General features: G+C 38.5%; 1 protein-coding gene across 2 annotated transcripts in view; it reads right to left on the reverse strand.

The window, feature by feature from the left end:
- Nucleotides 1-20,118, reverse strand: part of KIF5B (kinesin family member 5B) — a 35,717-nt gene extending 15,599 nt beyond the window's left edge. The window contains exons 1-13 of one of the 2 annotated variants that reach the window (XM_083825187.1): nucleotides 19,711-20,118; nucleotides 10,913-11,000; nucleotides 9,628-9,701; nucleotides 8,918-9,022; nucleotides 8,514-8,562; nucleotides 8,129-8,184; nucleotides 7,938-8,025; nucleotides 6,484-6,608; nucleotides 5,039-5,143; nucleotides 4,472-4,617; nucleotides 2,368-2,516; nucleotides 1,111-1,304; nucleotides 230-298 (exon numbers count right to left, since the gene is read on the reverse strand). In XM_083825187.1, coding sequence (XP_083681313.1) covers nucleotides 230-298; nucleotides 1,111-1,304; nucleotides 2,368-2,516; nucleotides 4,472-4,617; nucleotides 5,039-5,143; nucleotides 6,484-6,608; nucleotides 7,938-8,025; nucleotides 8,129-8,184; nucleotides 8,514-8,562; nucleotides 8,918-9,022; nucleotides 9,628-9,701; nucleotides 10,913-11,000; nucleotides 19,711-19,836 — 1,374 coding nt within the window. In that variant the 5' untranslated portion in view covers nucleotides 19,837-20,118. The remainder of the gene's footprint in view (nucleotides 1-229; nucleotides 299-1,110; nucleotides 1,305-2,367; nucleotides 2,517-4,471; nucleotides 4,618-5,038; nucleotides 5,144-6,483; nucleotides 6,609-7,937; nucleotides 8,026-8,128; nucleotides 8,185-8,513; nucleotides 8,563-8,917; nucleotides 9,023-9,627; nucleotides 9,702-10,912; nucleotides 11,001-19,710) is intronic. The other variant, XM_083825186.1, reaches the window with a different exon arrangement.
- Between the last annotated feature and the right edge of the window lie 4,144 nt (nucleotides 20,119-24,262).

Raw genomic sequence — 24,262 nt, forward strand, 5'->3', positions numbered from 1 at the left:
TGCCTTCGTGGATAATCAAGCCTTGAGTAAACTGACTCAAATGTAGCCAGAAGTACAGCATGATCAGGGAGAATGAATAAGCAGATCATTTCAAGTCTGATTTAAAAAAAGCTATTGTACAGAAACAATCAACCGTCTTATTCCTTAGTCATAAACTACAGCCCATTCAGAACATCTCCAAAAGAAAAGTCAATGAAAAGCAGTATAAAGACGCGAAAGCAAAACTCACCTCCTCCTGATCCAACATTTGTGTTTTTAGTTTTTCTACTAGCTGGCTCTGCTGATTAATTTCTTCATCCTGCAGTTGAATTAAGACTGTGTTCAATACATTGACAAATATCACTGAGAAAAAATAATCTAAGAGAAGGCAGCATCAGGCATCTAACCTTTCTATATTCTGAGACAATTAGACAACTCAAAGCAATAAACATAAGAAATCTTTCTGAATCACAGGCTGATCCATTTAGCACCTTAACTTGGCATATACGTATAAAACACTGTGCTTCAAGGACAAAATTCTTATGTCTGTGCTTTTGCAAGTCTTCTCCAAGTTGTTCCAGCTTCCAATAAATAAATCAGATATAAAAGGTTTTTTTCATATTTAGTACTACTGCTTTAGTTTTAAATTATGTTCAATGTATGCATATTTTATTTGAAAGTAAGAGTTTTTGCTTCCAAATACTTTTTTATTCTTTTTTTTTTAACCATTATTTTCCTCCTTTTGGTATACTGTTAATCCAAACTATCAGCTTGGAATGGCATACACCCAGAAAGCAGAAAAGCTATTCAAGATTCTCATGAGCTTTTCCTTCTTATTTTTTCTTTTTATCTTCCGCCCCCTCCATATGCACTCATATGCATTCAGTATGCTTTTTAGTACTTTCAGCAAAGTGGGGAAAGCATCTAAGAAAGGATGCTCACTTAGTACCAGATAAACCAGTTTTGATATCTCTTAATCAGAACTTCAGAAATAGAATAGGCACTCCTGGCAAATATTTAAACAAGCTGTGCTAACAAATGAAGACTGACAAATTAAGCATTACATAATGTAGCTCAAGATGTATTTCCAAGATGTCTTACATTAAATAAGAATGAATAAGAACGGCATACCTTGTCATCCAGTTGTTTGTATAGTTTGGCAATTTCCTCCTCACATTTTCTTCTCTCAGCATCAGTGAAATTGCCAGTTACTCCAATTGTGGTTGCTGGTTTATCATTAACAATAGTAATATCCTTGTCCACTGCAAAAGCTTCTAAGTTGGCCTTCTCCTTGTCAAACTGTTCATCAACAGGTACGGTCTCACCTTAAATAAAGGAATATAAAGTATTTTTACTTTGATAGGTAGCCATATTTACTGCTAAACTGATCTACTTCCTATTTAAGAGTATTTGTTCAGTTACACTTTTATCCCTTTATGTTCATTAACCCTTTTCTGATGAGAATACTTGACTAACTTCACATAAAAAAATGCCACACACTAGTTAAGGCACTTCTCTGGTAAACTAACTAAATTCCTTAGTGCCTTATCACAACACATTTTATGCAGTTCTTGGATGATATGGGCTCTTTCCAACATTCCAGTATCTTGTGTCAATATTCTTAAAGCATCATACTTAACTTCTCAGGTGTGGCCTCATAACATCTCTACACAAGACATGAAAAAAATCATAACCCACTCAAGTGAGACTTTTTTTTTTCAGATTTACTCTAAGATGTCGTGCAGGAGTTGTCTGCATGATTGCAGAGACAGATGTATTCTGGAGTTTGCAGCTTTAGAAGATATAAGTAGTTTCCATGTTTTTCTTTTCCTGAATTTATGGTTTCATAATTAACTTGCATTTCATTGAAGTGTCTGGCAAAAAAGAACTCAATCGTTCAGAGAGGATGGACACACATTATCTACTGTTAGCACTATTTTTCTTTTGCCTACAAAGGTGTTTGAGCTATAAACAAGGACAAAACCTTATGAGACTGATATGAATTAGAGAGACAGAAAACTTTCAGTTTCTGCAATTACAATTCTTATATATATATATATATATATATGTATGTATGTATTTGGGACATATGTATGAGGAATGATATGTATTTTTTAAATAGTTTACCTAGGTCCAGTTCTCCTAGTAAATCAAGTGTTGAAGAACCTAATACCAACCTACTTTCAGATATTTTTACCGGTATAAAAAAATATAAAAAAAAGCTGTTCCAGTGAAAAACAGAAAGCTCCAATGTCAACCTAACATCCTCAACCTAATATCCTAGCATTAATATTCTTATTTCTGTCTGGCATGGGGTTCTTCAGTACTTTTGGTATCCTGAAGACTGAGTATCAGCTTTTCTGAAGTTTGCATAAAGTTTCTTCTTACCATTCCGCCATCTGTTGAGTTCATTTTCTAGCCACTGTATGGTGTTACGTAGAGTCTTGTTTTTCTCTTTTTCTTTCTCATACTTTTTCTTCCATTGTTCTGCAGTGAGCTCAACATTGACACAAACTGTGTTCTTAATGGTCTTTGCTCTGCATAGGAAGACAGACTTCTGAAACTGTGTTTGTTTTTTATTTATTATTTAAGAAAAGAATGTAAGGTTTTTAAGCGAAACTTTCACATATTGCTGGTAAATGTGTAAACAACTTCTACCTCTTCCAAAAGGTTGTCTCTGCTCTGCGCCAACTCAATATTCTTTCAGTTGGATAGATACAACCATTAATGGACAGAGTAATACAATAAGCTTTGAGAAGACTGAAAAATCTCGAGCTTGTTGAATTAGAGAAGATTAAGCTGTATACTTTCACCAGAGTTGGGACAGTGCACATCTTTGAATGAAGGGCAGCATTTACCATATCTAAAAAACATTTCTCTAACATAACATAATACTTTTTTTAGGGTATAAATAATTTATCTTAAGGAACTGCTCATTTCAACTAAAAATCCAGTGACCAGATCTCCACTAACCAAAAGAGGCATATGAGTTATAAAGTTCAAATGCATTTAATTCAGGTGACACACGGTCAGGTAAATCTCATCCAAATGCATCAGCTCTGGAGATAAAACTACAAGCACTAATACAACTATATGAAGTTAACCTGTAGCTTGTACATCAGTGCTGTACCTTGCTTATCTCAGTAACTCTTACGTATAGCCTTCTACCACCAAATAGCCCCCTCCCCAAAGATGAAAACAGAAGAAAACTTAATGGTAGTTAGGAATGCGCCCCAGCATCCAGTATTATGACTCCTATAACCATCTTTTGCAAAGTCTCATTGGGACCAATTACTACCGAAAGGCATAGTTTCCTGCTAAGTTATGTAATATTTACTTAACCTTCAGTTACTACTCCTGAGGGTTTCACCATAAACTGAAGATCCCCAGAAGGCTGAGATAATATACCAGACTAATTATGGTGACTGATATAGAAATACACTCCTGCAGCTCCTCCAGAAGTCAAAAGCAAGGAACAGTGAATCTACAGAGCTACAGTTGAAAGACATTTCCTGATATCTCATGCTAGAAATACTATGAGGAAAGGACTTCCTGGATTCCAGGAGACCAAACAAGAATTCCACTCCTACAGAATACGGTCAATACTAAAACAGCTATTAAGTGCCTATATTCTGCCAGATTTTAAGGAGTTCTAAAGTCATCTAGTCTACTTTCCATTAGCAAAGCCTTCTCTGAAAAGCTGAAAACTATAGTGTTGAACTAAAATGAAAGAGGTAAGCTAACAAAAAAACAGATGAAGTAAATGAAATGTTGATAGCTTTTGTAATCTGCTCCAGTAAATTCAGTGATTAAATCTAGCATTCAGAAACTGGAATATTAAGGTGCAACGTTAATAGAAGTGTGGCAAAGACAACACGCCTAACCAAATATCAAATTTTGAATAGGTACTTAAAAATTCAGTTACAAATTACATAGGAATTTACAAGTATTAACTCAAATGTTACTAGAATGCTAAGACAGGAAACAGACTAGAAAATGTAATTCAGTACACTATCAAAGAAAGGGCAACAGACAACAGGCTCTCCCTTGTATCTTCCTGACTCCAAGACTATACGCTAAACTGCATTTTGAGCCAAACTATACATGGTTCTTCTTGAAATAGTGGCTTCAGGATCCTGTCCAGTTTAAAGATTTTTATATAGATCACAACACTTAGCCACGTGTGCACTGAAGAATTAAAGAAAGTAAACACTAATTAATTAGGTTTAGGAATCTTGACTGAGTAGCTTATTTCTCATTCTGCATTTATTTCTGAGTTTAGTAAGAACAAAATATTGAGCTACACTTACATGTGCAATCAATCAGCAGTTAAGATCTCAAACTACATGTTTTTTAAGAATGGACTTTGTTTATTTTTAGAGGTTTACTTTATCAGTTGTTGTTAGGCAGGATACACATACACAGTGCACACATAGCACTTAACTTTTCTTGTGAAATTCTGTTTCTTGCCCCTCTTAAGTCATTTACTCACCTTTGGCCAAAGAGAAGAGTAGATTTTGTTTCAGATTCATTGTATGAAGATGGAGAACAGCAAATAACAATAGTGGTTCTGCAATTACCCCCTAGTGAATCTTGAAGGATTCTAGTCATCTTGCTATCACGATATGGAACATAAGTCTACCAAGAAAACAGTTAAATGAGTCAGTTACAGTTTTTCAGACATGTTATTTAATTTGTTGAAGAGCTATGTTTTATCTAGGTGTATAGCCTCATTAGAAAGATTAAATTCTACTTTAATGCATAAAGCATGCAGTTTTATGAATTCACGAAGTTTGTACAGGACAACAAAATCTTTTTATGTTTGTTAACTTCTCGAGTACAAATAAATTTTTGGTGTGTTTAGGTCCCTTAAAGACAACTTTTTTATTCATCAGTGACAACACAGTACAAGAATAACATTTGTTTGCAATGTATCAGTGTAACTGGATTAGTTTAAGAGACTCCACACACATCACTGAGATCAGTGAAGAAATTCTTCATAGTATATTGTACAGACACAAGCCTTTAACCTTGAAGCATAAAAAAACAAAACACTTACACTGCTTTCAGCCAAAGCTGAGATGACATTTCCAAGAGCAGATAAAGACTTGTTGATGTTCTTAGCTTCATCCAACACAGCACCTTCTGCTCCAGTTTTACTAACCTATACAATATTTTAGTAAGTTACTAGATACGTCTGCAAGAAAATCTTCCACATTTAATACAAAACTTGAATAATTTCCTCACTTTTAAGTCAGTCTTCCTTATTTATGAGGCTTATGTATTCATAAGCCAGCTGCATTAGAATAAGCAAATTATTCCTCAAACCCCATCCCTGATTCACCCTTAGTCAGTGGTCAACCTTAAAAAAAAGAAATGCCCATGAAAAACACTACCACACAACCCACACTGAATATAGCAGGGAGTCTTATTAGCAAGAAAACCAAAACAAAACCTTATGAGAACACAGATTTTAAATGATGAATTTGACCTACAGGAAGGAATGCTCTAGGAACTTCTGTAGGCATCAGCAGAAATGTGGAAAAAAGTTATGTCCTGACAATTCTATTTAACTTAGCTCTTCTGCCTCACAGCCAAATTTGACTCATGGTTCTATAACCCTGCTTTTACTATTCTTCTCATCAAGCTGTGATCATGAACGCAAATAAACAATTCTATTTGCTTATGTTTAAGGTAACCCAAGACAAGGCGTGAAAAACTCATTTCTTTCAAGAGGACCTGCAAAATTGCAAAACAAAAATTTGTAACATACATTGAAAGGAACAAGGCTACAGAGAATGGAGATCTGCAGCCTGATCCTTTGAAGTTTGTTTTCACTTTAGTACTTCCAGTTTCATTCTTATTAAAAAAAACTAACACAGATGACCATGAGGAAACATTCAGAATAAACAAAGGATCAGAGATGACAATGTTATAGAACAACGTCAAAGGCAACACTAAGCAGGACAGACTGGAGACAAATAAGAATAATCCCAAAAGGAAAGAAGGAATAACATCAAGAGTTTAGTAAGAAGGGTAACAGTAATATAGAATAAGCAACATGGTACATGACATTTCCTTTCCTTCTTTAAACCACTAACACAGGAAAGCAATCTGTCATTTTAATGTTCATCAGAATTTCAAAATAAGGAACTTGGTACCACTACAAAAGAAAATGTAGATATCCCATATCCATAAATACCCTTTTGACTCCAGTACCTGTCTAGCCAACACACCTATACCATTCTTCTTGCTCTCAAATACCGAGATTGAGCTCTAGCCTACTTCATCCCCCGTTCCATATTTACAAGCCCTCACTCCAGAAATGCAAATATGCTTAGAGGTAGTATTTAACAGCCAGTAAAGACTAGGACCCCATTTCAAGATCAAAGTTAAAAAACAATTCACAGATGACAACTGAACAGTCAGTATTACATTACTGGAAAGTGTTCAATTGTGAAAAATAGATCATTCTTTAAAGCTGGAAAAGGAATGTAACGTTACCTTTTCACTACCTGCCAAATCCACAAGGTAAAGCTTTCCACTTAGCTTCTGTTCTGTTTGAGTATTCTCTTGTTTTACGTTAATAAGAAAAATACTATGACTTCGAGAGCTGTGTTCATTCATATCTATAATAAGAAATACATAAGTTGTCAAAAATACTTGTACAACCACTCTAACTTTGCTAAATAGTATCTTCCCAACAGAGAAGCAAGAAATTTAAAGCAAATGAAACTGTACGCAGTATTCTCCCTATGACAGTAGAGGCAGCAAGCAATGGTACCACCTAACTGAGTAACAAAGATCCAGTCTCCGTTGGGCTTCTATTAATACCACAAACATGTTGATAAGGTTGGCTAGCCTGTCAACTATGGATATCACACTTAGTATACTGTTTTAGAGCAGAAGGCACACATTCACTATGATACCACAGCACTTTGTTTGCAGTATATAGCATTTAATAGTTTCATGAAAATTTGAACTAGATGGCCAAGCTCTCTCACATCTCTTTCTGGTTTAAATACTTACTGCCCCCTTCTACTGTGAGGCATGCAGGGTAAAAACTGATATTGAACCTGAATTATTTTAAATCATTAACAAAATCTAAGCTGACTGCAATCTAAATGATGATGTTTGTCTACTTCTTCCTTTTAACCGTAAACCCTTCATAGGCTTAAAAGGACCAGCTAATTGATGCCACAGAAGCAGCTCAACATGAAAGAATACTCTTCTTTACAAATTTCTGCTATTTCTCTGTTACTTAGCCTGGTCCCCATTTCAGAAGCTGACCACCTAAGAGCAATAAAGCAAAGAGGAGAACTTTTGCATTATCAGATTTTTTTCAAATTCCTAATTCTTGACCAAAGAAATGGGAATATTTTTTTTTTACTGCATGTTCTTTCTTCTCCTAAATAAATGGGAAAAATACCTGACAAACCTCCGTCATTTTCTAATCCTGATTCTCATGGTGTTCCAAGACCTATGATGTGACTCCTTGCAACTCAGCTGCATGCCTCAGGCCAAAAAGCTTGGAACAATGGGATGCTGCTTAAATCTGCAGCATGTCTGAATATATGTTCTGATCAGCTCTTCTTAGAAGTTGCAACAAAATTGGCAAACTGTAGTTGAGCCACTGTGCCTTACTTGTAGATACATAGGCTAATTGTAACTCCACAAGCTGGATTCTGCACTATTCCTAAGGCAGAACTAAACTCTTCTTCCTCCAGTGATTCAGAGTTCTTCACTGATCACTTCATTTCTCTTTCCAATCCAAGCCTAAGTAATAGCATCTAACAAGAAACAAATTGAAAGACTTGTTTCTTAAAGACATGCCGAAACTGCTTGCATTAGACCTTTAAAACACCAGGATTTAGTTCACCATTTTAGTCTTTCCCACTTTTTGAGATATACCAGAACGCAAACAATAAAGCACTAAAGGAGATAAGGATAACACTTACTTGTAACTGCTACATGTCGGTTTGACTTTCCTTCATCTATAGTATCCATAACTTCTTCTGGACTACATACAAAACGCTCTGTGCAACCCTTTAAAAAACAGCAAAACAAAGGGTAAAGTACCAACAAGCCAGAAGTAAGAGGTGTACACTAGAAGAGTAAGAGACCAAAATGGTATCAGACTGACACTAACCTTTACATAGGGAACTCTATTTTTGTCTTCATGAACAGAAAGATTGGTCTTTGAAACTGGAAGAGAAAAAGTTCTAAAGCTAAGGCATTTATGATTTTTTTTTTTTGCAAAACAAATGAGACATTTATTACAAGTACAAGTCACAGATGTTATTTTTCATCAACACTTTTCAAAACCAAACATACATTAAACAACCATTACTTCAGCTTTAGTTGCATCATACAGATTAGCTGCATGCTTTCTCATTTTGATGTACCCCTAACATACAGGTTACTATTAGCACATCGCATATTTATCTTAGTATCACACTACAGTTTTTTTTTTTTTTTTTTTACATTTCTCTCCAGACAGATTTACTTGCTATGTTCAATAATAGAAGGCTTACCATCCAAAAGGTCCCTTATTTTATCCAAGTATATTTCAAAATATGACACCTAGAAGTGTGAAGGGAAATAAAGATATAGCATAAGAAAGCAAAAACACTTAGCTTTTCAACCACAGAGATCCAGTATGATTATTATGAACTAAAACGCACCTTTAGGAAGAAAATATTTTGATCAAAAGCTTCAAGCACTATCAGCGCTTCCACTGGTTATCAAGATAACTACCATCAACATTTAATGGAAATGAGATTGAAGTGTTAACGTAATTCTTTAAGAAGTGCCAGTTACTTCTGAAATAACATTTAGATTTTCCAAGTTACAGGCATTCAAAACAGATACAGAACATCCATTTAACCAGACTACTTCTAGTTATAAGAGATTAAATAATCAACACAGAAAAGTTTACCTTAATATGAAATTCAAGATTCTCATCCATAGAGTAAATATAATTAAAAATGTCTTGCACTATTCTTGGAATAATTCCCATTCCATCTGGGTCGTGAAGCTTCCCCTTATTAGAAAGGGAAACAACAAAACATTCATACTTAATCCAACAGCACCAAGTACTTGAAGGAGAAACAAAAAGTCAGACAAGCTAATTTTAAAATGCTGGCAAGTACAGTGTACTTATGTTATCTGCACAGGAAATGTTTGACTGCCCATTTAGGCCCAGCTTTTGCCAGGAGTGAAAAGATCAGCTTCAGAAGTCTCCCAAACAGCTAAAAGTGAGAAATCTACCATGAACAATATTCTTGTGCTTCTAAAGCCAGCTACTGAGGGCTGAATAAATACAATAATTGCCATTCCCAGTCCTGAAAACCATTTTGGGTATCAAAATGTTGCAATGGAAAGAAAAAGAAAAGGAAAGATCTGGATGCCCCATCTCTGCAAGTGTTCAAGGTTAGGTTGGACGGGGCTTTGGGCAACCTGATCTATTGGAAGATTTCCATGCCTGTGGCAGGGAGAACTGACACTAGATGGTCTTTAAAGGTTCCTTCCAACCCAAACCATTCTGATTCTGCAAGAACAAGCTGACATCTCTCTAGGAAAATAAGACTATTGTGGTGAAAATAGATGACAGTGATATTAAGATAAAATTATTTCAAGATTTCTTACTTCCATAGTGTGTGTCTTTCCAGATGACGTTTGCCCGTAAGCAAATATTGTACCATTGTATCCCTCAAGTACATCTAGAGGGAAAGAGTATTTTCATTAGGGTTAATTTCCTTTAGAAGAAGGAAAGTCAAATGAAATAGAAACAGAAGCAAACAGTTTCTAATACATTTATCAAGTTAAATCATTCCATGTTTGGGAACTCAGTGTGAGATGGGGACGATGTTCCCTCCCTACCCCTTTAAAAGTACAAAGCCACCACTAACTCCATTTTAGAAGTTTACTTTATTAGATTCCTTCAGCCATAAAAATCAAGATTTCAGAGTCAGGAACAAAAAGGAAATCAATACAACTGCTGGGTTGAACAGATTGTCTTTGACAATTCAGAGGAAGAAATCATACATGAGAACATTACAGCATTTGCTGCCTTCACAGTAAAGTTTAAGTGTCGGATCGTTAAGGCAATAGGCTACGCCCTAAGTTTCAAGCACCTTACTCTTCGGCCATAGGTTTGTATTTTAAATCATGAATGAACCAACCTGAAGTTTTAAAATTGAGGGGTAAGGCTGTTTTGTTTGTTTATTTAAAAGTCAGTTACTGTGGAATCACATCCAACAAGCAAACAAAGGGAAACAAAGATTAGATTTTTAGATGGGGGAAGAGGAGCAAATGGGCTGGGTACAATTCTTCATTAACTCCATTTTTTAAAGGAACAAACTTCTGATCTAATCCTGATTACTATTTAACTCACTGAAGAGTTAAATGCTTGCAGGAGCGTGGATTTTTAACAGCAATTCACTTTTCTGATGATTAATACGAGTTTGAAAAAGAATCACATCTAAAGTCTCCTTTAAACTGTGTATTAAATAAAAAAGCTAAGAAAAGATCAATAATCTACATATGGTTTCCTCAAGTTTCCTTTCATCTTATATTCCTCCAAACTAAAACAACTGTAGGATGTTTTCCAATATCAATAAATAAAAAAACCTACAAGTTATTTTCAAACAAAAGACAGACTTTTGTTTAAAATAACTGGTATGAAATTAATAATCTTTTGCAGAGATTTTAAAAAAATATAACAACAGGTAAATATTATCAAACATTGCAAACAACCGAAATGGCATTTTTTAGCACTGACATAACGGCTCAACTACAGGATGATTTTATACTGTTATGAACCGTGTTGGCTCTTATTAAATAATCCGAAGGTAAAAGGAAGCAAGAGAAGCATTAATTTTAAACATCAAAATCCACACAAATGTGACACTTACAGTTTGTTCCACCTTACCTTTGACAATCTTTTTAGCACAATCATTGTATACTTGTTCCTGTGATGTGTTTGACTGGAATACACGGTCAAATATATATGGCTTGGACTGTAGAAAAGAGAGACAGAAGAATTACTCATAAAAAATCCTGTAAGTACAACTGAAAGGTGTTTGTTCATGTAGTTCAGAAGTAGCCTATTCGGCCTCAGTCCAATCATGTTTTATTTTAAGCACTTCAAGGATGTAGTGAGGAAATCAGCTTATGTATGTGTATGTGTTGCCTAACTCTTCACAAGCTTGCCTACAAATAAGGCCTTGAATTAAATATATTTGTTTTCAAAGTGCAACCTAAAGAGTTCTCCAAAACTACCCTGCCACATGACCTCAACTTACTTGATTTACAATGTAAACCAATGCCTAGTCTGTACATGGGAGAACCCTTTATTGTCTTCTTTATTCTCTTCCACTCCTCTGGTAGTGTGTTTACTCTGGCAAACCCAAATTACCAAGAACAACTTACACCACATCACACAGAATAGCTGTCGTCAAAATACTTCTTAAAAACCTCAAACCAAAAGAAACACTGAGATCACCTACAGTCAGCACAAGAACTATTTCTCCATACACGATAACCCTACAATAAAGCTCCATAAACAGAAGGAAAAGGCCATTTTGGGGGAAGGCAACCTTTCACAGAAGACTCATTTCAGAAGACCCCAGAAGAGGAAGCTCTGACATAGCTTTCTGAAAGGAATTTTGGATTTTTTATAACAGTTATAACCAGCTGACAGACCATTAGGATATGAATTATTACGCTCATCTTAAGCTGAAATTTTCATAGCATTTTTGGACCTTGATTTAGCATCTCTGCAGCCAGCCAAGGTTTACACCGGTTCTAAATCAGCTCCTACTGCTAAGTTCACTGTAACTGTTAAGTGCTCCATTTTGCCTAAATTTAATTCACCAACATCCTTTCCCTCCCCCAAGGATACTCTGGAACTGCCTCCCTGGCAGCGAAACAAGTCTAGTTTCCATCTTTCGCCCACCCACCACATTCCCCAGCCTGACCTTCCATTTGCCTTTTAATAACATCTAGCAGAACACCAAACAAAGCTTGTTAGATCCAACGTGTATCCATCTGCTTAGAGGGCTTGAATTCAGATAGATGAACTCCCTCTTGGAAAAAAAGAAAATTACAGAGTTCATGGTGTAAGTATGCTTAAGAAACCACAAGACTCAGTAGGCAGAAACTATCCCTAAGGTGCTAAAGTCTGCCAGAACATTTCTTTCACAGGAGGGAAAACACAAGCCTTCCCAATTACTCATTTTAGCTTTAAACGCACCTCCAATTCTTATGTTCTAGAGGTAGAATAGATGCCACTATACACACCAGAAGACAAACAACTAACAAATCCAAGTAACCCTGAGGTAAGAAAATAAAGGCTGAGAACATGTTATGTAAAAAGGTTAAGTCACTGCAGAAAAGATAGCACTAGTTGTAAGTCTCTCTCATTAGCAGCTATAATTTCAGAAAGTCTTCAACTTCACTGCAAGTAACACCGCAAGTTACCCACATCACAAAACTTTTGGCAGATTTGTTTCACGCTCAGGTTCATCTGTGTGTTTCTATGCACAGAAGGAACACCCATTTTGGAGGAACATGTTTACTGTTACACAGTGGAAAAATCAAGTGGGGAAAGTGAGCGCCCGACACCAGTGGTGCAGCCGATAACTAGCAGGAAGGGATGCCACCCAGACAGACGCTGCCAGGCCATGTGAACCATGTTACATTCGACAAGGCCAAGCACCAGGTCCTGCACCTGGGTTGGGGCAATCACCAGTATCCATCTAGACTGAGGGATGAATAGGTCGGGAGCAGCCCTGCAGAAAAGGATTTGTTGCTACTGGAGGATGAAGAACTGGATATGAGCCAGCAATGCACACTTACAGCCCAGAAAGCCAACGGTACCTTAGCCTGTGTAAGAATTGTGTCCTGCAGCTCTGGAGCACGATTCTCCCCCTCTACTTTGCTCATTTGAGACCCCACCTGGAGCGCTGTGTTCAGCTCTAGGGTCCACAGAGCAACACTGACATGGGCCCGTTACCTGGAGCTGTTAGAGTAAGTCCAGAGGAGGCCACAAGGATGATCAGAGATCTGGAGCACCCCTCCTGTGAAGACAGGCTGAGGGAGCTGGGGCTGTTCAGCCTGGAGAAGACGAGGCTCCAGGGAGACCTGACAGCGGTCTTTCAATGTTAAGGGGGTTAATAGGAAAGAAGGGGAGAGACTCTTTACCGGGGTGTGTAGTGACAACACGTTTTTAAACTAAGAAAAAATCATAGATTTAGATTGGACAGAAGAAATCAATGAGGGTGGTGAGGCACTGGTACAGTTTGCTCAGAGAAGCTGTGGATGCCCCATCCCTGGAGGTGTTCAGGCAGGCTGGATGGGGCTTTGGGCAGCCTGGTCTGGTGGGAGGTGTCCCTGCCCACAGCAGAGAGCCTGGACTAGATGATCTGTAAAGGTCCCTCCCAACCTAAACCATCCTGTGATTCTGTGATCATTACAAATAATCTGTGCAACATAAAATTTAATTAGTTTAAATCGTTAAATTCTCCAAACTATTACTCTTGAAAATATTTAGATAATAATTCCAATTAAGTTGCATCTTCCTAAAACTTCCAAATATTTTAGAATAATCAGGGAACGTTCATGGACAGAATCTTCTGACAGTTTATGCAGCTACTATTAACAACACTATCTTCTCACAGATCCCAACACAACTTATCTTTGCTGTCCCCAACAGAGCATGACAGCTATGAGAACAGAAAAGTACATTGAAATGCAAACGTTATTTTCCATACTATAGGTATTTGAACGTACACACATTTTGTATTTCTATATTACTACAGAATATATACAATGCCAGACAGCAATTTTTAATTCCCTTCAAAGAAATCCAGCTAAAAATAACTAAATGAATGAAACCAGCCCACTTTCCACTACAGGAAGATGCCTTGTTTATAAAGTACTGTAGGCAAGAACTGAGCTGGCCTGTAACTATCCTGCAATCTACTGGTTCTGAAAAGCTTTGCTTCTCTAAGTTTTAAACACTGTTCAGAGGCAAGGTTCTCCCCACACACACACACTCTTCTGGCAAGCAAAGGTTGAATGAGTTACGCTCTTCTTTTTCATCTGTGTAAAAGGAAAATTGCGTTTACTAACTCAAGACTAATCCCTAGACACAGAATACTTTGAGACTAGTTACTCTCAAGTTACCATTCAGATGCCTTCACAAGAGAACAGAGCCAAATTAGAGTATCTCATAATTACTGTCTCTTTTGGTTTACAAAATGTTAATATAAAGAATAGCGCATACGATGAATGCCATAGATTAGTAAGATGAGGAAGCCAAGCTGCAAGGACTTCACGCAGGCAATAATGCCTTTAATTGGAATTTGTCATGTGCCTCGCAGCTTTCCCTGTATAAATAAAAGAGATCAATCTCCCTCAACAACCGCTACCAACTACAAAAATTAATTACAACCAAAAGAATCCTCAAAAACAGCCCTGTTCATACCCCATCCCTTGCGGGTGGTACGTGGTATATTTGTTTACATGCCCTCAGCATTACACTTTTCTAGGCGAAGCTCGAATACAACTTCAAAGCATTCAAAACCCCAATTACATACTTTCCTCCCCTCCCAGACTGCAGTACATTTCTTTATCACACCTATGACAAGCCCACATCAGAGGCATGTCCCTACTCCATCATTACTGAATCAATACCTCACCAAGTAGGTTTAACCAAGCAGGTTCCTGGATAATTATGTTTTAAGAATACAAGTTACTCCCACCTAGTGTGGTTTCACATCAATGACATCTGCATACCATGTCTTATCGCTGCTCTTACTGTCTACTTTCTGCTGTAAACAAAGCATGAATAGTATCACACAGATTACCCTGCCCTAGAAAGCCTGGTCATTACCTTTAAGGGATTAATCAGGACAGATTAAAGTGTCAGATATTTTTTTCTGTATCAGATGCCTTTTCTTCCCCAAGAAGTAAACAGTTGGATGATATGAAGGCAATGAAAACACAGGAGGCCCAAGCAGCATTACCACAAGGTATCCACAGCGGTGGTAGTAATATGTTGTCACTAGTGGGACATGATGCTGCTTTGACATACTCCAGAAATTTTCAGCAATCCTACAAAAAAAGTGTAAACATGTGCCCTATAAATGACACAAAGCAACAAGCAACCAAGCAGAGCCTCTGACTTCCTCTCTCCAGAGAGGGGATTTAACACTTACATTCACTCCTTGCCTGACGTTTGTTCTGCTATCAGCCACCAGACAGCTCTCGTAGCTCTTTGTACTAACGGAGGTTGTCCCACAGCAAGAACTTTGCGAGCACTCCACAGCCCTCAGAAAGTACATCTGCCAACATGACTGAAGCGGTAGCTGAACTGAACACAGGGTTTACATTCAAACAGAGAGTTTTGCAGTTAAAGACCAGTTGTTTTCCTCCACTTGCTAGAACAGGCTGCTGAAACACCATCATACCTGCCCTAACTTTGCCTTGGAGGGAGGCTGAAGCAAGAAGTAACGGGCCTACCTCTCCCCTTTACGTTTTGCAACTTTAATATTCTTCCCAGGAGCACAAAATACACGAAAAGAAAAGCCCCACGCTGCGTGATCTCTGGAAAGTATGATGTCAAATACCTGACTCAGTTCTTCCCATCGCTAAGCTAAGGTATTACTGCTCGAACACACCTACCAGTGCTTTCTTCTTGTCCTAGCTCTATGCTTAGGAAACTGCAGCTGATACAGAACAGTTAGTGAACCTCAGCTCTGCCTGCCCCATTTTTCTTATTTCTGTGCAAATATTGCAATTCAAGTATCAACATGAATACAGTTAATTTTTGTAGCAGTTATTTATTGAAGAAGGACTAAAACATGAGATTTTTTAAATAAAAAAGTGACTGGAAACTCAATTTCCAGCATGAAAACAGAAGTTTTGGAACAAGAGTTTCAGCAAAGCTTTGCTTTAGCATAATGTTTCTTCTAAAGAGAGAAGTCCATGCTGCTGGCATAAAAACAGTCATTGAATTTCAGAACGAAAGATAAAGATGAGACAAGTGAGGTGTTTTAAGCAAGTGGTACAGCAACCACTGAGCATCATCCTTTAAATATCACTGTAAGCTAAAGTATTTGCTTTCTGTTAAATTGAGACATTTTTCAGAGGATATCGGTGTAACAATTATGCACCATTTCATAGAAGGTAAAGTATTAAAAAACAACACTGAAAGAACACCATTGTTTCAGCTACATATAGTTATTTTCTATTTACGTTTGAAGTTCTACTGCAAGCACTAATTATTTTATTTGTGTTTCTAGTTAAGTGTGTGCTTTCTTTCACACTAGCAAAATAACACAAAGTTTTTTCAAGAACGTACTTTGCTTCTTGCATTGACGTGGTCCAGCACAGCCTTTCCTGCAGCAACACACATGAATTACATTTTCCTTTTGAATAATCTTGTGCCAAAAGCTCCAGTAATAACAAGTGATCTTCATTAATCTGATTCTAATGCAAGTTAAACCTAGCTTTGCTCTCATTTACTATCCAATATTAGTTTAAAAGGCAACAAAAGAGAAAGCTAAATGTCTCGGACTCTTCACAGGGGTTACAGCTCACCTCTAGAAAACAGTACTCTATACAAATATGAAAATACAGGCAGGTAAGTCAGATTTTCTTTCTTAAAAACCGTAGAAATAATTAATATACTATCATAATGACTTGAAACATCTGGAGGACAGAGGGATACCGCCTATTTGTGTGACTGCCCATAACACCTCACCGCTTCAGTCATTTGATAGTACTGTTCTCAGTTTAGGCGTCAGTCCGAAAAAGACCAAGTGTGACTGTATTCAGTGATTTATCTTTTGGACAGTTGTACGATAAGCAAGACTAGGTATAGAAATGTTTTTAAAATAGGTACAGATTTGCTATGCAGAACTACAAAGTTATCCAGTCTCAAGTAGTTTTACATTTAAAAAAAACAAAGGACAATCACACCTATTATAACTTTGCTGTTCCTCCTCGTTCCATCTTATTCAAAAGCCTGACACTCATGCGCAAATTCCTATCAACTGTAGCATAAAGGTAGATTTATGATGTTTAACATGAACATCACATACTCATAACAAGCCACCTCATTGTCCATTTTAACAGAAGCCTTTTATTTACTTAAAAAAAAAGAACCATTTAAAAATACTTTGTCATGTATTAAAATAGAAAAAACTCCTTTAAATTAATACTGTAAAAGCTCTTTACTGGCTTAAAAAAAAAAAGTTAACCTGTGGAGGGATAGCAGTTTGTTCCAAAGTCTGCTCTTCAGAACAGACCGACACCACACGTCCCCTCAAATTGCTGCTATGCACTAGCTACAATTAAAACAAGCATTTTATCTAACACAGATGAAAACAACTCACTTGTCCAGAAAGACAACCATGCCGTAATTACACAGGAGCTAGGAAAAGAAGGGGGAAGGGAGGACAGATAGTTCAGAGATGACAGGGGAGTCAAGGAGGGAGGAAGAAAAGGGTTTGGCTATAGTCACTGATCTGCTTCCCCACCCTCCTCCACAGAGGAGTCAAATCCGCAGTCTGCTACACGCTCTGCTTCCACTGCCTCCTGGCTTCCACCTCCTATCTGCCATTCCAGGCAACTCCCAAATATTATTAAAGAAGTCCTCCCTGTTTCAGCATAGACTTGAAAGGTGAAAGTCCTCTGCGCTGCTCAGTTCGAAGCAGCTAAGGAAAGCAGCTATAAAAGTGGCTCAGCTGCTGTTCAACAGGCAGCCAAAATCACTTGCATGAATAAATACGGAAATCAATCAGCTGATGGCAACCAAACATTCAGCCTGTGGAGGAATGTTTTTAGAAACTGTTTCATGAGAAGACCTGTTTCTGTTACCATCCTCTCTTTGGCAATTCCACAACACACAGGAGAGGTGGTTGACTACACTGTTAGGTTGGAAGGTCCAAGACTTTACAAGCTCTGTCAACTTCTTTTTTTAAAAAAAGTCCATGGGTTAAAGTAATTGCCTGAACAGTTTTAGATAATCTAGTTCCAACGTTGAGAACATCAATCTTGTCATATATCCACTATTATAAAAAAGTCAAAACCCACAAGACATCAACCCTATATGAAGATTTTCTGAAATAAAATTCAAATACTGTCACTGCTACCCAACCTAATAATTTTGTGTCTGACTTTGGAAAGATAACCACCCAATAAGTCCTGCATCTGGGACCACTGAAGGATTTTTTAGTTTTAACCAATGCAGAAACCACCAAAGGGAAGTTGTAACTCTAAACATTAATTCCCTGCCAAGTCCCAGCAGAGAGCCCCACATGATCCCTCTGGAGCACACCATCAGACTGTTCTACACAGATTTAGTGCTATCTCAGCCCAATTTACATTTTAGATATTTTTTAAAGTGTATTTAAAGAGCATGTAAGCAATGTAAGTTTTTCTTGGTCTCTCTAGCCCATGAACTACTTTAAGGAGATGTGGAAAAAATGTTTAAAAAAAAGTCTGAGAACATCAAGATTTCTAAAACTAATCTTGTATTTTAAGCAGAACATACATTGTCATAATGAATGGATACTCATTGATTGAAGTGAGATCACTTATTCTAATTAAGTTTTCCATTTTCCAGGCTTGGTTCCCTACTCTGAGGAGTTTACCTGTATAGCTTAAGTAAGAGATATACTCCAACACACTGACTTGCCAACTGAAATAAGTCTCAAATTACCTTATTTCATGAACTTGCTGCCCTTCTTGTAGCTCCAGACTCATGGAATTCCATATTTTATTGACAGTTTTGTTGAACTTTAACAGGCTAATATTTAGTAATTGATACTAAAAAGGAGTACATTACTAAATTGCCTCGCTTCGACTTCAGGTACAGTGAAAAAAAGGAAGCTATTGTTGGGAGTCTCAAGAAACAGTATCCCAAAGACTAAATTTAAGTCTGATTGTAACTTAAGTCTCCAAGTTACTTTCTGCAATGCAAAACCGACAATATCTCGTGAGAAAAAAGTATTTCTATGAAAACACAAGTTAAAAGTCTGCAAAAATAAACACTGTGAATAAAGCGCTTGCACAACCCTAACCAAACCAAGCAATGAACTCCCGTATTTTCAATTCTAGCTCCCCTCTGTAGCTAAATATGACACGCTGAACAAAAAGGAGAGGATTATCTTCTCCCCTGCAAGATTCTGATTGTTTTATAACAGGCCTCATACTTCACAAGGCAGCTTAATTAAAACGCATTTATAAGCGTGTAATAAGCCAAATGATCTCAGTTTATTCTGGCTTGAAAAAAAATAAAAACAACAACAAAAAGTTATCGGCCGATGAGTGATTTACAGACGAGGAGCCCCGACGAGCTGGAGACCGCATTGTTCCGCGTTTCTTCGCACAAAACCTCTCCTCAGGCGGCCGGCTCTGTGGCAGCAGCTCCGGTGCTTGCACTTTGAAGGCGTTCGGCGGCCAAACTCCCTGCGGCCGCCCAGGCCGGGCGCAGCAGCCTGGCCATGGGACACCCCGCAGGACACGGCGCCTCCCGGCCGCCCCGACGGCTCCAGCAGCGCCTCAGGGTGCGGGGCTGGAGCCTCCCCGGCCCGCTGCCCCCCGCCCGCCCCACAGCCACCTCATGGCCGCCTCCTCCTGCCCCCTAGCCCCTCCGTGCCCACCCCCGGCCCCCATCCCCAACCCCGCCCGACCCCCCCGTGCCGGGCTGCCCCTCACCGCGATGACGACGGTGTCCTCGCCCTGGAACTTGGCGATGTACTTGTCGCCGCGGGTCACCTCGGACTCGTTGAGGGGCCTGAAGCGGCACATCACTTTGATGTTACACTCCGCCGGGTCCGCCATCTTAGGGCGCCGCCGCCCGCGGGGCGCTCAGCTCGGCTCTGGCTCCGCTCCGCTCGGCCTCCGCCGCTGTCCCCACCCCTCACCGCCACCGCCCGGCTCCGGGCAGGGTCTCTCAAGACACCTCCGCCACCGGGAGGCCCGAGTCCGCCCGGGCAGAGGGGAACGGGGAACGGGGAACAGGGAAGGGCCCCGACCGGCCGCCGCCTCCCGCTCTCACTCCCGCCCCAATATGGCAGCCATGGCGGCGCCCGCTGCCGGCGAGGCCCGGCACCGCCCCCTCCCCGGGCAGAGCAGGGGGGTGACGTCACCCTCCGCAGAGCCCCGCCCCGCCGCCCTCCTTGGGGCGGGCTCGGGGTGACGCGGGAGCGCTAGGGCGCAGGCGCCAAGGCTGCTGTGAGGGAGGGGCGGGGCTTCGGTGAGGGGCTTGGCTCTGTGAGGGGCGGGGCTCCCTGAGGAGGGGGGAGCCGTGAGGTGCCTGGTGGCCGAGAGGGCGGCCCCACGCTGCCCCTGCCCTCATTCTGGGGGGAACTGGGTTTGGTCAGGGAATCGGAAGTGTGAGGTGAAGGCTTCAAGCAGGAGGTGGATGTTGAAACCCACATCCACATTTCGTGGGTCCTCACCTGTGTTTAAGTGTTACAACCGCCCTTTGGTGTTTTCCGTGGTGATCAAACCAGAAAGTCCTTCAGTGGAACCAGGTGCAGCACTTGCTGTGTCCGACTTTGGGAAAACAAGGCTGTAGAAACGCCTTTTCAGCCCAATTAAAACAAACAAACAAACAAAACAGTATTTTGTTTTGGTTGATTGGTTTATTCCAAGTTTTATTTAGTACTGATCACAGCTCTGATTCTAGTCAACAGAAACTTATGGACCGTGGGCTAAAATGTTGTCAGGTAAACCCCTGAGATCAGAGATCTTCAAGTTTCATGGGTTTGCCACCATACCTCTTACATCCCGGAATAATGTGAACGTTCAAATTGGGGCAAAGTACGAACTCGCAGCTCAGAGCAGGCTGCTTCCTGACAGAAATCATGAGGTATAATGGAAACTTCTCATATAGTCTTGAAATTAATAAAAAAGGGAGCTTTTTTCTTAAATTAGTCAATGTCCAGAATGACTGTACCAATGCCCCTCCCTTTAAGAACAGTAAAAGACTGAATTTTGAGAGAGACCATCTGAAATCAGCCTATATTTTCAGGGGCCTTTGCAGTTGAAGGATTTGAAGGGTGTATTTACATGTAGGTTAGGTACACAATGTGAACATTGCTTCCAAACTAATCCAAGGGACAGAAAAATTGCCTATTAATCTAGTTTCATCTACATTTTTTTACACTCTGATACAAAGAATATTTTTGTGTCTGGTTTGTTATGAGGTAAGAAATGTCTTCCAGATTGAGTTCATGTTGTAACAAGCTTATTTTTCGGCTGTAGTTAGTTCTGCAGGACTGTGCAGTCTTATTCAGGGCAGCAATAATTACACCTCCCAACCTATCAGTACATGTGGAAATAGTTGTCTGGTAAGGCCAGGGTGTTTACTTGGTCTTCAGAAGGTGCACTGCTGCTTCACAACACCTAGCTTGTGATATATGGACTTCTGTCTGCAGTGTTTATCTGTGTTTTCAATAAAATGTTTCGAACATAGTCATTGTTAGCCCTAAGATGTCGTAATGCCTATTTCTGTTGATTGCTGTTTTAGAAATTACGAATTTATATCAGTCAGTAAGACATATTAACATGTCTAATACAGTTATTTCTGGGATTATTCACAGGCTTATGGCGAGGAATGTTCTTATACAGCTGCTGGATTTGGATTGTCACAGATTTCCTATGATAGGAGGGTATTATTTCTATGAAGGGCATGTAACTTATTTATAACTTTTCCAATTCATTTGATTTCATTCATGAGAAAAAAATAAGTGCTGGCTGCAAAATCAACAGTTTTATGGTTACTGCTCCCAGAAGTGTTTCAGCTGCTGAGACATCCTTTACTCCAGCCTATTTAAGGAACTTCAAGTTCTCATTATCCATAACCAAAGGGGGTGTATCGTTAGCTACCTTTGCTGACTTGTAACACCCAATGTATGAACATCTCAGTAAGGAAGAAACCTCACAGTGACTTGATTTGCAAGAAAATAGATGTTTGGGCTCACTTACCTTTTAAATGTTTAAACAGCAAACTTCACAAAGAATAGAAACTCATGAATAGATGATTACTCATTTTAATTATGATGGAAACAAAAAATACCAGGAAGTGTCAACTATGGAGAAGAAACTGCCCACTTCTAGGCTGTTGGTTCTAGGGAAGCTCACTGGAGAACTGACTGATGGGCTTTCGTATACTGGCTGTGGGAGGCCTTCTTTTATGAGCTCTGTTGAACTAAACAAGCACGTTTTCATATCCGTTTCAGGTATTTTGGTTTGAAGTTTCTCTTCTGTGATCAGCTGTTCAAAATACTCAGCATCCATCATTTTACCAGACCTACTTTAAGTCTGACATGACGCAGCGTGCACAAATAGGGAAGGATGTGTCTCTGTTGGCTGTAACGTGTGACTCTTTTTTACAGATGTGGTGTCATTTTCTTGAAAACAGAGCAAAGACCAAATATCCTGGTAAATTTCTCATTTTGTCACAGTTACAAAAAGCTCCTCCTTTTCAATTGGAAATATATTTACTGTCTTCCATGTTGCTACGTAATGCTTTGTCTGTAGCATACATTTTTGGTAATTTACACTAAGAGACAATTTAAAAGTAATCTATTATAGTGAGAAAAAAATACGCATTGATTGTCACAAAAGCGAATGTTTCTGTTCAGTATTTAAACCTAGTGCAACCTTATAAATCAAATACATTTTCAAAAGAAACATTTTATCTGACAAGTAATTTAGTAAAGTTTCTCAGTAAAGACCAATGTATGTTTCTTCTCATTTATGACCTGGGCAATAAACCTCTGGATTCTTTAGTGATTTGCATTCCTTTAGATCTCTGGTCTATCCCAGCAATAAAAGCATGTTAAACAAAGAGAATTGGCAAACCTGAGCCTTACTGTGAAACTGTATCTGGATAATGATGTAATTAACCAAGAAAATCGTTTCAGTAGAGTAAAATGATTTGATTTGATCCTAAAAAAAAATACCTATTTGAATAAATCTTTAAACCAGGTGTTTTTGGAGAAGCAAATTAAAGCTGCTTCCTCATGCCTTTTTAAAGAATTAAATTCTGAAATTCATCAGTTGACAGTACTTGTTGACATTCAGTGTTCCTCATGCAAACTCAAGTGCTCTTCTCATTTTAATTTGCAGTGTGCTGGAAAAATACAGCACATGACTTTTGAGAACTTAAGGTGCTTTCCAGGTCACATTTATTCTGAATTTGCAAATCAATTTGTACAACAAAAGAGGGATTAATATGCCTGCAGGATATGCTGTACCTTGGACAAAATTTTTTGTTGCATGTAACACTCTATCTAAATAAAGTCTATTAAGATGATTTATGTACTCTGGAGACATTGTCTGACACTGGAAAAGCATAATTAAAACTAACATAAAAATATGGCTCAGACAGCTGATTCTGTGATTCTGTGATTTTACCAACAGACTGACTGGTCGATTCAGCTTTGGGAACTCAATATCTAAATAAATTACTGAGAGCAGCAGAAAATTGGCAGTTGAAGTTTAGTGTCCTGAGATACCATTGAAGTCAAACTAGATTATCTGAAGCTTTCATGCAGTTATGAAATTATAAAGCTTTTTTTTTTTTTTCATTCTAATAAACAGTATGATGTGGAACATATCTCCTGTACCAGGCAAGTTTAGACTTTCATGTGGACTAGAAGGATGAAACATGCTTTGAGGATGCATCTGCTGATACGTGAACAACTCCTTGTCCTAAATACCAGTAGTTCTGCAAAGCAGTTTTATTTTTAGTTTTTTTACTGGAGATACATCAAACTCAGAAAAAAAAAAAAAAAGAAAAAAAAAAAAGAACTTCTATCTTATTCCTAATCATCAAGATCATATTTGATTATTTCTAACAATGTTAGACTAATTAGAAGCAAAAGCAAGCTCTGGGAATAATGTCACATTTTAGATGTTTATTTCACCTTCTTTGTGCAAATTAACACAAATGTTTTGTAAGCTGGCTACCTAAAGCATCGACTCTGAATTTTCCTTGAAGAAGGAACCTACTTTTGGACTGTGTTTATATTTTAACCATTAAAAACATTTGGCATGTGTTGTCTAAAACATCCCATCATAAATCCCTATTCTCAGTTGCTTTACACTGTTTATAATCCTTACTAATCACCACTGGATTGTATCTTAGCTTGCTTATTCCTGCCTGAACCACTTTTTTTTATAGTCACGGCAAAAAAGGCTTGGCTGTTTCAAAGAGTGAGATTAGATGTGCATTGTTTGCTTAAAAAAAAAAAAA

This window comes from Anser anser, assembly GCF_964211835.1.
Source record: "Anser anser genome assembly, chromosome: 2".
In the NCBI taxonomy this organism is placed as follows: Eukaryota; Metazoa; Chordata; class Aves; order Anseriformes; family Anatidae; genus Anser; species Anser anser.